The sequence below is a fragment of the Vigna angularis genome, chromosome 10, assembly GCF_016808095.1.
Source record: "Vigna angularis cultivar LongXiaoDou No.4 chromosome 10, ASM1680809v1, whole genome shotgun sequence".
NCBI lineage: Eukaryota > Viridiplantae > Streptophyta > Magnoliopsida > Fabales > Fabaceae > Vigna > Vigna angularis.
Window position 1 is genome coordinate 5,823,144 of NC_068979.1, and position 14,226 is coordinate 5,837,369.

General features: G+C 34.4%; 1 protein-coding gene across 1 annotated transcript; it reads right to left on the minus strand.

The window, feature by feature from the left end:
* Positions 1-3,629: 3,629 nt before the first annotated feature.
* Positions 3,630-8,114, minus strand: LOC108335369 (mitogen-activated protein kinase kinase kinase 5). Its single transcript, XM_052869680.1, has 10 exons — positions 7,423-8,114; positions 6,346-7,026; positions 6,147-6,234; positions 5,928-5,990; positions 5,665-5,828; positions 5,422-5,497; positions 5,173-5,232; positions 4,982-5,107; positions 4,261-4,470; positions 3,630-4,181 (listed from the first exon to the last, which is right to left on the minus strand). The coding sequence occupies exons 1-9, from the start codon at positions 7,854-7,856 to the stop codon at positions 4,312-4,314; spliced, it is 1,851 nt and encodes a 616-aa protein (XP_052725640.1). The 5' UTR covers positions 7,857-8,114; the 3' UTR covers positions 3,630-4,181; positions 4,261-4,311.
* Positions 8,115-14,226: the final 6,112 nt, after the last annotated feature.

The window sequence follows — 14,226 nt, forward strand, 5'->3', positions numbered from 1 at the left end:
GCTACTACACAAGGTTAGTCCGTTATCACTCACCTTAGGTCAAAGTAAAACCCCTAGGCTAGGGCCTCCTGCTATTCTCACGACATGCCTCATCATTCTCTACTTGATAATTGGTGACCATTAGAATGTCAGGATGAACGTCAAGACTGAGCTTCTTATATTCATACCATTACCAATAACTTAGTAACCCATCACTTAGACAATTCCTCCCCGGAATCCTCTTTCACATCCATATTACAAATATCATATAATAATCTCACTTTGACACCATTATGATAATACATACATAAGCCATCAAATCCACTGAAATAAATATAAGTATAGGCCGAACAGGAATCACCAAACATATAACAATGCCTAACACCTTGTGAATGTTGGAGACCGAACGGTCTTTCACTACCTAAAGAACAGGACCGAACGGTCCATAACAATTACGGCTGAAGATATGGCCGAACGCTATTTACAACTGACCATTATAAGATACCGAGTATAACAACATGACCGAATACTACTACCAGACCAAGAACTAAATTAGATCGAATGCTTATGACTTAGACCGAACACCTATAACTTAAACCAAACCTCTATAGTTTAAACCGAACACCCATAGCTTAGGTCGAACCCTAAAACATAAACAAACAGACATTTATGTTTAAGACTCACAAGAGGCCGAACACATTTAAGACTGAATATCGTACGAGACCGAGTACTACTAAGACTGAGTGCTAGTCCATGACCGATCGATCATTAACAGATAAAAACTATCACAGACTGAACGCAGATAAGACCGAAGGCTATGACTAGACTGATTCCTATATTCAATTAAATGTTAATACAAGATCGATCGGTCATTTACTGAATATCCACAATAGCAGAACTCAGTAAAGACCGAACACTAGAGAAAAGTCGAACGGTCAATGAAGGACCCTCAACGAACTGCATAATTCTGCAGAATAACTGCAGAATTATGATCAACGTCAAATTTTCTAGTTTTGGTACAGTTTGAGTGACTTAAGTGTTCTAACAAGTCTTAAATAACTTACCCATATTTTCCATACAAACCCAACTCGCAATCAATACAAATTTCCCATTTTCACTACCACACTTCTTCACAATACACTCAGCCAAATGAACCAGATTTATGCAGAAAGACATTCAACATGAACACAGCACACACCATCAATGTCGAACACAAAATCATTCAATTTCACATACATGCATAACCATCAAGCAGTATTTTTATACATAGTAAATCATAATCAAATTGACTAGCTTCCCTTACCTTGAATAATCCAGACAATTCTACATTTTTGCAATCTTGCCTAACCCGTAATTAACTTCTAAGGCAACCTACAATTTCTGATCGGTGAAAAGGAACCAACCAGATAATCAAAACAGAAAACCAGGTTTAGAGGAGTAGTGGATGAACACATGCAAGCTGAACAATGCTTGCATGTAACAGAAAATGCAGAAATATCACAGGACGAAGGAATTGAACTTACCAACTCCAACACAACAACTTGATCGGTGAAAAGAAAAGTTCTTGACACCAAAAAAGCTCAGACACGGTCTGACTGATGATCAAATGCAGAAAAAGTGAGAATTTCTTAGGCTGTGTTCTTTTGGGTAGATTTGGGAGAGATGATTTGAATGGATTTGAGTGGATTTGAGGGTAATTTTTTAGTTGTTTTTTTGAGTGGATTTGTGGGTAATTGAGAGTGGATTTGGAAGTAAAGTTTGTGAGAATTAGTGTAGGATTTGATTGATGTGATAAATTTTAAAAATTAGTTTAATTGGTAGAAATTAAAGATTACTAAAATGCCCCTAATTATAAAAGTAATATAAAATGTTATATTTAATTATAAAAATATTTATAAAGAAAAAAAATTATAAATAATTTATAAAATTAATGTTTAAAAATTATAAAAATTAAATAATCAACTTATTTTTAATAAATTAGAAAATATAATATACCTAATTTTATTAAAATGTACATCTTTTTAAATTATAATATTAAAATAATTATAAAAAAAACTGAAAAATATATATTGCGGTTATGTGTTCGCGTAACAGTGGAAAGACATACACCATGCAGGTGTGAGTGTGATATTTCAGGAAACTTGTTTTTCACTTTGTTGCAATAGGGATTTTAATTCATGGGATATTTTAAGCTAACGTCTTGTGATTAGCAATGTCAATATGTCACACTTTGCCCGTAGCAGATGTTCTTTTTTATACATTTTTTTTTTATCTAGATGTATGACTTAGTTTCTTTTTGAGCAATTTCTGAATTTTGAGCTACGAGGATGAGAAGTATTTAGGTTTTGTATTACGAGGTTCAGCAATGGCATGGATCCCAGATATATTTTTCCGCACACTAGTCTTGCAAGTAAGGATTATGGGCATGGTTTCAAATTGTGGATGACATGCAGTTACAGAGATCTCAAAAGACTACAATTTTGCAGCTGTAGTGGGGGATTGAAAACTGCAATTTAAAAGTTGTAGGTTTTATGCATGTGAGTATTCAAATTGATGTATGTGAGGATTCAAAATAGTGTATCCAGTCTGTAATCGGTTACGCGTTTGTGCCACCAAAATTTCATGCTCCTGTAACCGGTTACATGCTCCTGTAACCGGTTATGCCACTCTTCTGTGTTATACTCTGTAACCGGTTACACTCTGCTGTAACCGGTTATCACTTCTTCAACCCGCACTGCTTCCACATTTGGTCATCTTCATGGGCATATGAGTCTTTGTATGATATTTCTTCGCAAATCCGCGCACCTAAGGCGAGATTGTATGTACAATGTATTCTCGCAAATCTCTGCTTTTACGTCCGAGCAAATCTTCGCAAATCGGCACAAAAGAACAACGTATTCTTTCTAAATCAATCCTCCCTTTTCCACGTGAACAGGAAAATCAACTCAAACGAACAGAACCTTAGAGAGTTTGTAGAGAGAAGGAGAAGAAAAGGAAAACTCATAATTATGAGAGAAGAAGTGCATGGAGAGAATGACACAAATTTTTGAAAAGTTCGTTTATATACTACCGTAAAAAACCAATCAGTCCACTCAGATGCATATACTTGTCTTTCCCACTTTCTCTGAATTTCACGGTTCTTACAAAATGAATTTCTAAATTACATTTTAGAAAATACATTTTATTTTTTACTTTTAATATTTTTAATTACAAAAATTAAACCAAAGAGTTCGTATTCAAAAGACACAAATATAGAGGGAGAAAGTTTACTTCATGCCATATCAAAATATTATTGTTAAAATGTTATTATAGAAGATACATTGTAGTTAAATTCATTTATAAAATGCGATAATAAAGTCAAATGCGCAATTCATCAACTGTTCCACATGTTAACATGAATAATCCAACAAATAGTTATTCGTGGGACTAATTTAGTAAAAATTTAATTACTTAAATCATAAAAAGTAAGTATGAGTGATACTACGTAATAGTTAGACCATTCAAAAGATTCGAAAGTAAAAAACAGATAGTTTCCTGGAATGAAAATAGTTTTGGAAACAAGTGCTACTACTTTAATGAAACGTATAAGCCCCGTGCTTTTCACGTTCTTTATTGTACAATTATTTTGTTAAACAAAATAGAATGGTGTTATTTGATCAGTATGTAATGAATAAATAATCCATTTTAATGTAAAAAATCATTGCTGTTATTGTTAAAAAAATTGACTGCACTGTGTCACTTCTGGATCACTAATATTGTACAAAATTTGCTTCCAAAGTCTCGTGCTGTTAACTCCATGGTGAACACTGAACAAGCTTGTTACTTAGAGAGGGCGTCGGTGACAATCCCTGGAAAGAACCTGCAACATCTACAGGTGCAAGTCATCCTAAACAAGTCCAGATGAACTCAAGCCATTGGCATAATGTATGAGAACGTACTTCTACCAGACCAGTCATTATTTTCTTATAGCCACCATATTTGACACCGACACAGAAATCTCATCCAAAGTGTTGCAGGCACTTCAACAGTAGAGCGAGTAGAGCGCTGAGATGCCACTGCAACGTATTCAATCTCCATTTCCAGCAGAGGATAATGGCAAGGACATCATAATGAAAAATTCTCACCTCGCAGTGGCTATTTTCCCTCAGCAATATGTTCACAGGAAATGGAAATGTGATCAAATCTCTGGGACTGTAGATATCCTGTCAAGTCATCAATTCATAAATTTAACACCACGCACCATGGTTTGATAAAAGCAAAAGAGACAAACATTTATATTACCATTAAGGGTGCTCCATTATACAGATGCGTGGAACACGAAACATCTGGGTGTCATAAGTTTTTCAGAAATCTATGATCTAATAACATTGAAGCACTTGGTCGCTCGGCTGGATTTCTTATAAAGCAGAGCCTCAAGAAATCCTTACCTTCAGCTGACAATGTTTCTGGTATAGGAGGTGTATCCGTCATAACCTTAAACATAGCTGCGGCCTGCATAATTAAATGAGAATTTCAGGCCTAGTTCATAAATGAAAAAACATGTATACATACAGCATCTCTGACAAATCCACAGGCTGCACAGAAAAGAAGTTGCATTAAGGTGCTTTAAGCTGGTTGTTAGACCTGAGTTTACCAATTAAATATACATCATTGTAGTTAATTAACCAAGAAACATTATTTTATAATGAATACTTCGGTACTTCATCAATAAGATGAGAAATGCTATATCAGCATATTAATCCTCTTAACACTTTCGTTGCAATAATTTTTATTTGTTGAAAATCATGGAGGCTTCAATAAATATGCGGATCTTATTTCTTAGTTAGCGGTGGACCTCTTTCTAAACTAGTGGAATCTATTCAAATTTTAACTAATAGGATATAAAAAAGTTTGTTAAAGAAAGAATGTTAAAAGAGAATTCTAATAGACTACACCTTGTGGGAATTGTTCCGAATAACAAGTTGATATAAAAAGGAGAAAAAAAAATATCGTAGATGCTTACTCCTTCATACTCGCTCCAAGGAGGCTTTCCCGTAAACATTTCAATAATTGTACAACCCAAACTCCAAATATCTACAGCAAAAGCTACTTCAACGCTATTATCCTTTTGTACAACTGCTTGCATAAGCTGCACGAGAAACGGGTATCAATAGAGAACAACCGAGAGGCTACGGAGTAACAGTTAGAATATACCTCTGGAGCCATCCAGTATGGACTTCCCTTCAAAGAAAGATCTGCAACGTGTCCAGTTAGCTGTGGACACAGAAATCTCAAAAGCATTATAAGGAGCACAAAAGGAGAAAAGGTGCTGTTGAAACCAACGAGGAAATTTCCAAATAGAGCAGAACTGTACTTCGTAAAAAACTCAGACTAAGTAACAAAGAACTTGGAGACACACCAATTTTCAATAATGCGAAATAGAAAGGGAATTTGACAACTTACATGTTTGGCCATCCCAAAGTCAGCAAGCTTAACGACACCAGCAGAATCAACAAGCAAGTTAGCCCCTTTGATGTCTCTGTAAAAGAAAAAAAACACATCATCAGATCTCCCAAATGCAAACTGAATCAGGAGTTTCTGAAAAAGAAAAACTTATAGTATTTATGCATATATTTCTTATCGATTTCCTATACTAGTTGGACAAGGATCTCATTCTATGCAACACATCAAGCATGTGATCAGTACCTATGAATTGTCTTTTTGCTATGTAAGTAAGCCAACCCCGAAAGAATATGGCGTGTGAAACTCCGAAGAACCCATTCGGTTATTGCACCACAATGTTCACGAACGTATTTATTCATTGAACCAGGATGTACATATTCCAAATATATATAAAACTTGTCTTCTACCTGTCAGAACACAACCCAAAGATGCAGAAGTTTTACATGGTAGTTCTATAAATAATCATTAATCTTGGACAACAAATCATATGAATAAGAATTCCTTACTATTTCGCTACCAAAATACTGCACAATGTTTGGATGCTTCAGTTGGCTAAGAACTTTAATTTCCTGAAAAAAGGTGAAAATTTGTAATGAAAAAAAAGGTGAATTACAGATAACTAAAGTGGGATAATCTTAATCACAAAGTACAACATAGGAAGATAGTGTAATTACAAAATTCGTACAACACATAAAGCTAAGAAATACACTAAAGAGGTAAGCAACCTGCTCTAACTGTCTTATGCACTCTGCAGATTTTGGATCATCGGAAAAGGCTTCTGCTTCCTTCATTGCACACAATGCTCCAGTTTTTCTGCGTGGAACAAAACAATGTGTTTAAGACGAGCTTGTAAGAAAGAGAGAATGTAAGAGCTTAAAAGAATAATGAATGCTTCCGAAACATGCGTCTAGCAGTAGTACATACCTATTGGTGGCAACATAAACAGATCCAAAGGTACCTCTGCCAATAAGTTTTCCTTTTTGCCACTGATTTTTCATTGGCAAGGGTTCCGTCTTAGCAACAGGAAGGGAAAAGATAGCAGGAGGTGAGACTATGGGAGCTCCAGGCCCAGCCCAAGGAGGCAAGGGTAAGGGATGGACAGAGTAAGGAAGAGTGGTTTCCCGACGTGCCATTGAGATGTCAAGGGATAAAATGGGGTGTATGGATGGAGAAGGAGAAGGAGAAGAAGAAGAAGAATGGGCATTGGGGCTTTTGGGGTGTTTGGTGGGGCTTTTTCCCCGCGGGCTTTGATGGGGAGGAGAAAGGGTGGTATCAGTGCGCAGTGCTGATAAATCAAAGAAAGCAGGAGGTGGGTGCCCAGCTGAAGGGTCGGATGTTGGCATCTCTGGTGCAGACCAGAATTGGTTGGCTTTGGGTGACACATAATAGTACGGGACAAAATCATCGGTTTTGGCAATGTTTGGGATGATTCTGGGACTGGCAAAAGGACTAGTTGGAGCACTTCTTGCAGGAGCACTCAACCAGAAGTTATCTCCTTGAGCACTTGTACTTGCACCACTGCTCGTGTCTTGCTGAGGCGCCACCCTTGGTGACTTTGTCTCCACGTGCTCCATATTTTTTCTATTCTCTTCCCTCGCGAATACACTGTACACACACAAATCCCTATGTCACGACACAAATTATTTCACTAATTCCTAATTTAAAGCTACACATGTTTTACTTAAAGCAAAGAATAAAGGACAAAAGATTGGAAATAAATTATTACATACTACATGCACTATTATAATCCTGAACCATCATAATCTCATCCCAGATATATATGTGCAGATGGATTTAAGTTCTATTAAATATTTTTTTCCTAATTTGAAACTCTACGCACAATTAATTAATGACATTAAAATATACCAAAATACCACATAGCACAATTAAGAAATTCAATGAAAATGATTTGAATAATCGATATAGTAGACGAGGAAACGGAAACTACAAAGGAAACAACGAGTGCTGAAGTTTGATAGAAGATAGAAGGAATTGAATTACCTGCGCATTTGAAAACCAGCGGGGAGGGTAAAATCGACGGCGGCATTGGGTTTGTCGACGGCGGCATTGGGTTTTTCGGCGGCGACATCTTTGGAGGAGGGTAAACGGGAGTCGATGGCTCTGGGCAAGGGTAACGGCTGAGGTCCGAAGGAGGGGGCGGAGGAAAGATCGAAGGTGCTGGTGGAGCGCGACAAGGGGGTGATGACGACGGCGTCTATGTCCTCCACGTGGCTCAGCTTCCTTGAGCGCGTCGACTTTCTGGTGCCGCCGAAGAACCAGGCAGAGCGGGTGTGCTTCCTGGCGTGGGACACGGTAGATGAGGTGGGAGAGGAGGATTTGCGAGTGGCCGAAGACGACGACGACGACGACGGTGAGGTTGACGGTGAAGAGGATGAATGGGAATGGGAGAAGATGAGGGTGGGTAACCAACGCATGTCGATGGTCGCAACAATGTCGTGCAAGGCTTCATCGCGGGCACGTGATCATCGCCATTGTTAGAAATTGGTGTGCAGACATGCAATGAAATTTCAGAGAAGGGAAGAGAAATGAGAGATTGGATTGAATGGTGTTCCTCTCTTAATTCTCTCAATCCTGAGTTGTTGTTTTCGCCATGCTTCTGCACACAACAACATCACAACATTACGCGCTTTTACAACGCCAAATCCCGTGCTGCTTCGGGTGCCGCCAGATGTGCAAACCTTCCTATCTATCATTGCTGACTCGTAATAATAACAACATTAATACTCATATTCATATATAATCATATTATGCACCAACCGTTTCATCATTATAATTCCGCTATGCTCTATTATATTCATTCCAATAAAAGCTGTTCTTACACGATGTAAGAACATCCAGCTGATTCATCTCGTAACAGTAGCAGCCGTTGCCCGAAAAATGGAAATCTTGGGCTTAAGGCTACGAACGATTCCGGGCCGTTCACTTTGGGCCTTGAAAGTGGGCCTGACTTGGAGATAAAGTAACTCCCGGATTCACGTAGGTAGTTTTATCCGTTGTTTGAGTTTGAAGGGTTAGATTTGTGTAAGAAGTACAGTTTATGTAATAGAAAAAGCGGAATCCTGAAGTCACTAATGCTAATGACTTTTATTTCGTACCTCCCGCCGCACACGCTACCGTGCGTGGCATGCAAAACTCCAAAATGTTTTTTTGCTTGCAGAGCAATAATGAGCTTTTGTTTATGACTCTCTAAAGAGCGAGACACTGTAGTTTTTTCTTTCAAACCAACAAAATACTGTGAAAAAGCTTACGTAACTTGTCTAGTTTCTTTCTGTTGTGCAATAATAACAATTCACACTCAACGCTTTCTGCTTAGCCATCTCATTCTTATATTTGTGTGTGTGTTAATATGTACTTTTTACACTTTTGAAGTGTGAAATCATTTTGACAATGACTGTGAAAACCTACCCTCTTGAAACACGATTGCCTTTTTACTCTACTAGCCCAATAATATCTCTTTTCTGTTTTTCAAGTTGAATCTGCTTTCGTTTTCACACCATTGCTGCGGATGCTCATTTTCAGCTTCCCACATTTCCACATTATGCGGTTTCTTTTCTATTTTTCTCGCTGGAAACCCTTCCTTACTTTTAATAACAAAAAACAAAATTCATCATCTCGAATGAAATCATTTTTTTAGCTTCCATGCCAAAAATAAGCTTTTGGTCCTGTCTCAAATTTAGCTTTCTTTCAATAAAATTCAAAAAAAAAAAAATCTTTTTTTTTAGTTTCTATAATATTTCAACTTTTAACATAAAACATATGTTTTTTTTTCACATCATGATTTTAGAGAAGTAAACTTATTTCTTCTTTAAAATATTGGTCTTGAAAATATATTAAACTTTTATAGATATTGTAAGAAATCTAATACAAATTTTATCCCAGTTTATAATTTTAAAGGAATTTTTTTAATTTTTATATACTGAACGAATTAATAGTAAACAAACGAAAACAACTGTGCCAATTACTTAGTATATTTAAATACTGAAATTATATTTTAAAAATCTCATAAATTTGTCGAACAATAAATTACTTCTTAATGACCTGAAAGTCCTGCTCCCCAGTTCAAAATTTACAGATACCGGACACATTAATTATAGACTTTAAAATTATTGGATTTTGTTTCCCTGTTGTCTTCTCCTCTTTTAATTTAGTGTTGAAATTTTATGGAGACCATGATTGTCTTACAAAATATCGAAAACCCCGAAAATAACTGCAGCATGTGTTTCTCATTAAAGTTTCGTAAAATTCAATAATAGTGGTCCATCCACACATCATTTCCTGAATGGCTTCCCCTGCAAAGACTCATCTGATCTCATCCCACTCCCTCCACCCCACCACCACTCCAACCAAAAATTCTTAACAAGTTCAATGATCTTTGTCTCTTATGATTATTACTCTAACGAAAGTGATTTAAGAAAAAGAGTTGGATGATGAAAATGAATAAGATGATTAAAAAAAAGGTATATTTTTGAGGGATTGAGTTGGAAAAGAAGATTGAAATTAATAAGAGTTTTGGTGTGAAAGTGAGAGTAGGTAAAGAAAAGGTGTAAGAAGAGAGGGTGTGGATGAGAATGAGTGGGGCATTTGTTGGGTGAGAGGACAAAAAGGTAGTAAAATGAGAGAACAGAAGAGAGCAGACCAGGGGACGTTATTGATGGCATCAGAATATTCATGTCATCCATTTAATAGTAATAATAATGACAATGAAGTTTCCTTGGTATTCATTCCATCATGTCAAATCCATGCACGTGATAGACTCACCTCTCCCCTCCCCAGTTTAGCTTTGCTTCACCATTTTCTAAGTCAACAGCGACAAAAAGCATTTGCATAAACCAAATATGACAAGGAATTCAACGTTTCAACTTTGGACCTTTGCAAAATAATAATAACACTTCACTTCCATTCCACCCATATGAGACAAAACCCGGTGCTGTGAGTGAATGTTGCTGCAGCGTCACCTCCTCATTTTTCATGCAACCAAATCATCACATCACAACTACTCCTTCCCTCTCTTTTCTCTTCTTCATTTCATTAATATCTTTTTTCAACCTCATTCATTCAACCTCTACTCTCACTTTTTAAACTGCATACTGACATTTCCTTTAACCATGTTTTTCTCTCATTTACTACAGTTCTTTGATTAATACCACTGCTTTTTCACTTCTCTTTCCCACATAACCACTGTTTCAATCAGTCTTCTTTATTCACTGTATATTTTGAATTCAGTATTAGAAATTAATATTCAGACTTAATAGATGTATTAAATATAGTAAAAAATATGTAAAGAGTTGTTTTGGTTTCTATGAAGGTTTTTCATCTGATAGGTTTTGTTTTGGAAGAAAAAGTTGTAGGTTGGGAGGGAGTGAGGGAGTGAGGGAATACATTAATGAGAAGAGTGAGTGTGTACGCAATTGTTCACCAACACACTGAGTCACACTGAGTCACTGCAAGGCTTCTGGCTCTGCTCTGCTACTCCTGCTGCCACCTGCATTCACTGTCACTCACCACCATCATTCTCCTACCCTTTTGCCCCCCCTCCCCTGGGAATCAATGCCAATGGGATCCTCCTATTCCTGTTCCTCTTATTTCTTCTCTCTTTCCACCGTGACTCTTTTTACTTTTACTAACTCTACTATTCTCCTTAAAATCCATGCAATTTCTTATTAAAAACTATTATTTATTAAGTCTTTTAGTTACAAAACCCTTCAAACCTAAATCTATTTCAATAATATATACATAATATCAACAATTTAATGTTATAATTATTATTTATTATTAAGTTATTATTAACTATACAAATATTATATATTTTAGTTAAATATTATTTTAGTAAAAATATAAATAGTATTTTTCAAAAAATAATCATTTCATAACTATTTATACTTATTATATTTATAAAAATCTTAAATTCTTTTAAAAGTTTTCAAAGTTATTATATTCATAAAAATCTTAAGTTTTTTTCAAAGTTTTCAAAGTCGTTATTAAAATTTTTATCACCTATACACAATTCACACTTAATATCAAAATAACATCACTTAGAAAACTTAGTTATAAATTTAACCCATTCTGATCAAACTTAATTATATATATATATATATATATATATATATATATATATATATATATATATATATATATATATATATATGGGTTTGCTAATTTATGTAAGGGACTTTTTTAGTTGATACATTTTAGCAAAGTGTACCAAGTTTTAGGTTACAAAAAAGTTCTTATTAAAAAAAATACAACTTTAAATCCAAGGATATTTTAATAATTTTAATATTTAATTTAAAATAAAAAAAATAAAAGGTAGTTGTTTATCATTCTTATTGGTCCACGTGTATGAGTAGTTATTATTTTTTATTTTATTTTTTATTTTAAAAAACAACTATCTTTTATTTTATTTTTTATTTTAAGAAACAACTACCTTTTAAAAAATATATAATAAAAGGTAATAATTTTTCGTGCACAGATGATAAAAAACTACCTTTTATTTTTTTTATTTTAAATTAAATTTTAAAATTATTAAAATACTCTTGAATTTAAAGTTGGTTTTTTTTAATAGAGATCTTTTTGTAACTTGTACACTTTACTAAAATGTACCAACTAAAAAATCCCTTACATAAATTAGCAAACTCCATATATATATATATATATATATATATATATATATATATAATGTTTTATACATCACACTAAAAATTGTCAGGTTTTTTAAAATATGTAATGAAAAATAACACACAGATGCATAAATCACAACTATGTTATTTTCTTTTTCAATATAATTTGGTAAAATTAACCACTTCAATATTAACATATCTAAGTGTGTATTCAAATCAGTTCCTTTTGAAAACCGTATGAAAACATCTTAATGCTTCATTCAATACAATTTCATCAAAATACTATAATTGTTTTTTACTTTTTTAACATAATTCAATATTCTTTTCTTATTCAATAAAGATGAAATTTTAAAAAATAATTAGATCTGCTAAAATAAGATAATATAATAACGCAATGCATAAACTTCAAAAACACTTAAATTAATACATAAATTATAAACACCCCTGAAAATAATAACGCCTAGACAATATAAGTTGTACATTATTAAAAACAACCTTAAACCCGACATCTTTATAATCAACAGTTAATATAAATATTGACTTATTGTTTGTTTTATATTATTGGTGCATATTTTATTTTTCTTTTATAGAAAACAAACAAATAAAATCCATTAATTTGAAGTAAAATATCCTACAAATTCAACTCAAATAAATCACTACTTCTAGATATTATTTTACTATAGTTAATTAAGAAAATAAATTCTAAAAGCATATGTTAAAAGCACTAGTGCAGAAAAAGCTTTTAACATCTGTTATTTAGGGCTTTTAATGCACCAATGTCTTATTGGGAGATGTCAATGTAGACGTCAGATAGTACAGGTCAGACGTCTAATTGTGGGCGACCGACGTTTAATATCCTGGACGAATCTTGGCTTTGTAGTCCATTAGACGCCTACATGTACATCGTTCAAAAACATAGTGGAGGGAAATGGAGGAGTTCACCGTTCAAAAACGTAAGAATCGCTAGCAAAAAAACGCTCAAAATCGTCGGCCAAGGACACGTGAAAAACTGAACGAAAACGCATTATAATCGGTTCAAATGAAAGATAATTCATCAAAGAGTAATGTAATCAGAGTAAAACTAATTTTAAACGGTGTAAAAGAGAGAAAACGAACCTCAAAAGCTTTGGTCGTGGAGAGAAAACGCGAGGAAGATGATGAACATTGAGTGCGCGTAACTGTTGCCTCGCGTTCGCGATTTTGGTAATAGTAGACGTTTAGAAGTCGGCCCCCCTCCTAGCCGACGTCTAAATGACTATAGAAGTCGAGTCTCCTCCTAGCTAACGTCAAAAGGGTTTAAAATATAATTTTATTGGACACATTTGGCGTCTGGTTAGGAGGGGCCGACGTCTAAATAAAACTTTAAACGTCGGTATGGAGGGATCAGACATCTAAAGGGTAACTTTTGGAATTCTGACTACCTCATTGGCGTCCAATGGTTGGCCTCGACATTTAAATAAGTCTTAGACGTCAGGCACCCTGAACCCGAACGTCTAAAATCAATTAAAATATTAATATTTTTTATTCATTAGTTTATTTTTGGCGTTCAATTGCAAGGGTCGAAGTGTATTATTTTTTAGATGTCGGGACCCCAGCCGACGTCTAAATAGTAATTTTAAATATAACAATATCACCGGTCATTTTTTACATTGAATATTCGGTGATCAGACGTCTAAAGGGTAACGTTAAAGGTATTTTTACATCTGCACTAGTGAAGGTTCGGTCTAGTATTTAGTTTAATGCTTTAACTTTATTTTTATTATTATTGTTGCTGCTTAATCATCCTGCCTACAGAATTAACAAAAAGTTATTTAAAGTAGAAAAAGTATGGAATATATAAAAATTGAAAACAATAAAGCTTTTATTTTATAGATTTTAAAAATATTGATAAATGGCTTAAAATATCTTAATACTGCAATTGCTTTGGAAAATCAATTGTGCAGCGTTTCAAATGTATTTTTATTATCGTTTTAGTCCTACTTCTAAAGATTAATCCCAATTTTTTCTTTTTAAAAACATCCAAAGCTTTACGCAATAGTATAAAATACAATAGTATAAAATACGCCAAACGATTTAAAAGAAAGTTATATTCTCAACAGTTTTCCATATTAGATATTATATAAGGATTTAGGTACTATACAAAATTAGTAGAATTCTGATTTTCAAT

Excerpts from the sequence above, each read along its gene's own strand:
- LOC108335369 (XM_052869680.1), bottom strand. The coding sequence starts at position 7,856 with ATGCGTTGGTTACCCACCCTCATCTTCTCCCATTCCCATTCATCCTCT. Across the intron at positions 7,027-7,422 it reads GCTGGTTTTCAAATGCGCAG|TGTATTCGCGAGGGAAGAGA; the intron begins GTAATTCAATTC and ends GTGTGTGTACAG. Across the intron at positions 6,235-6,345 it reads GTTTATGTTGCCACCAATAG|AAAAACTGGAGCATTGTGTG; the intron begins GTATGTACTACT and ends TGTTCCACGCAG.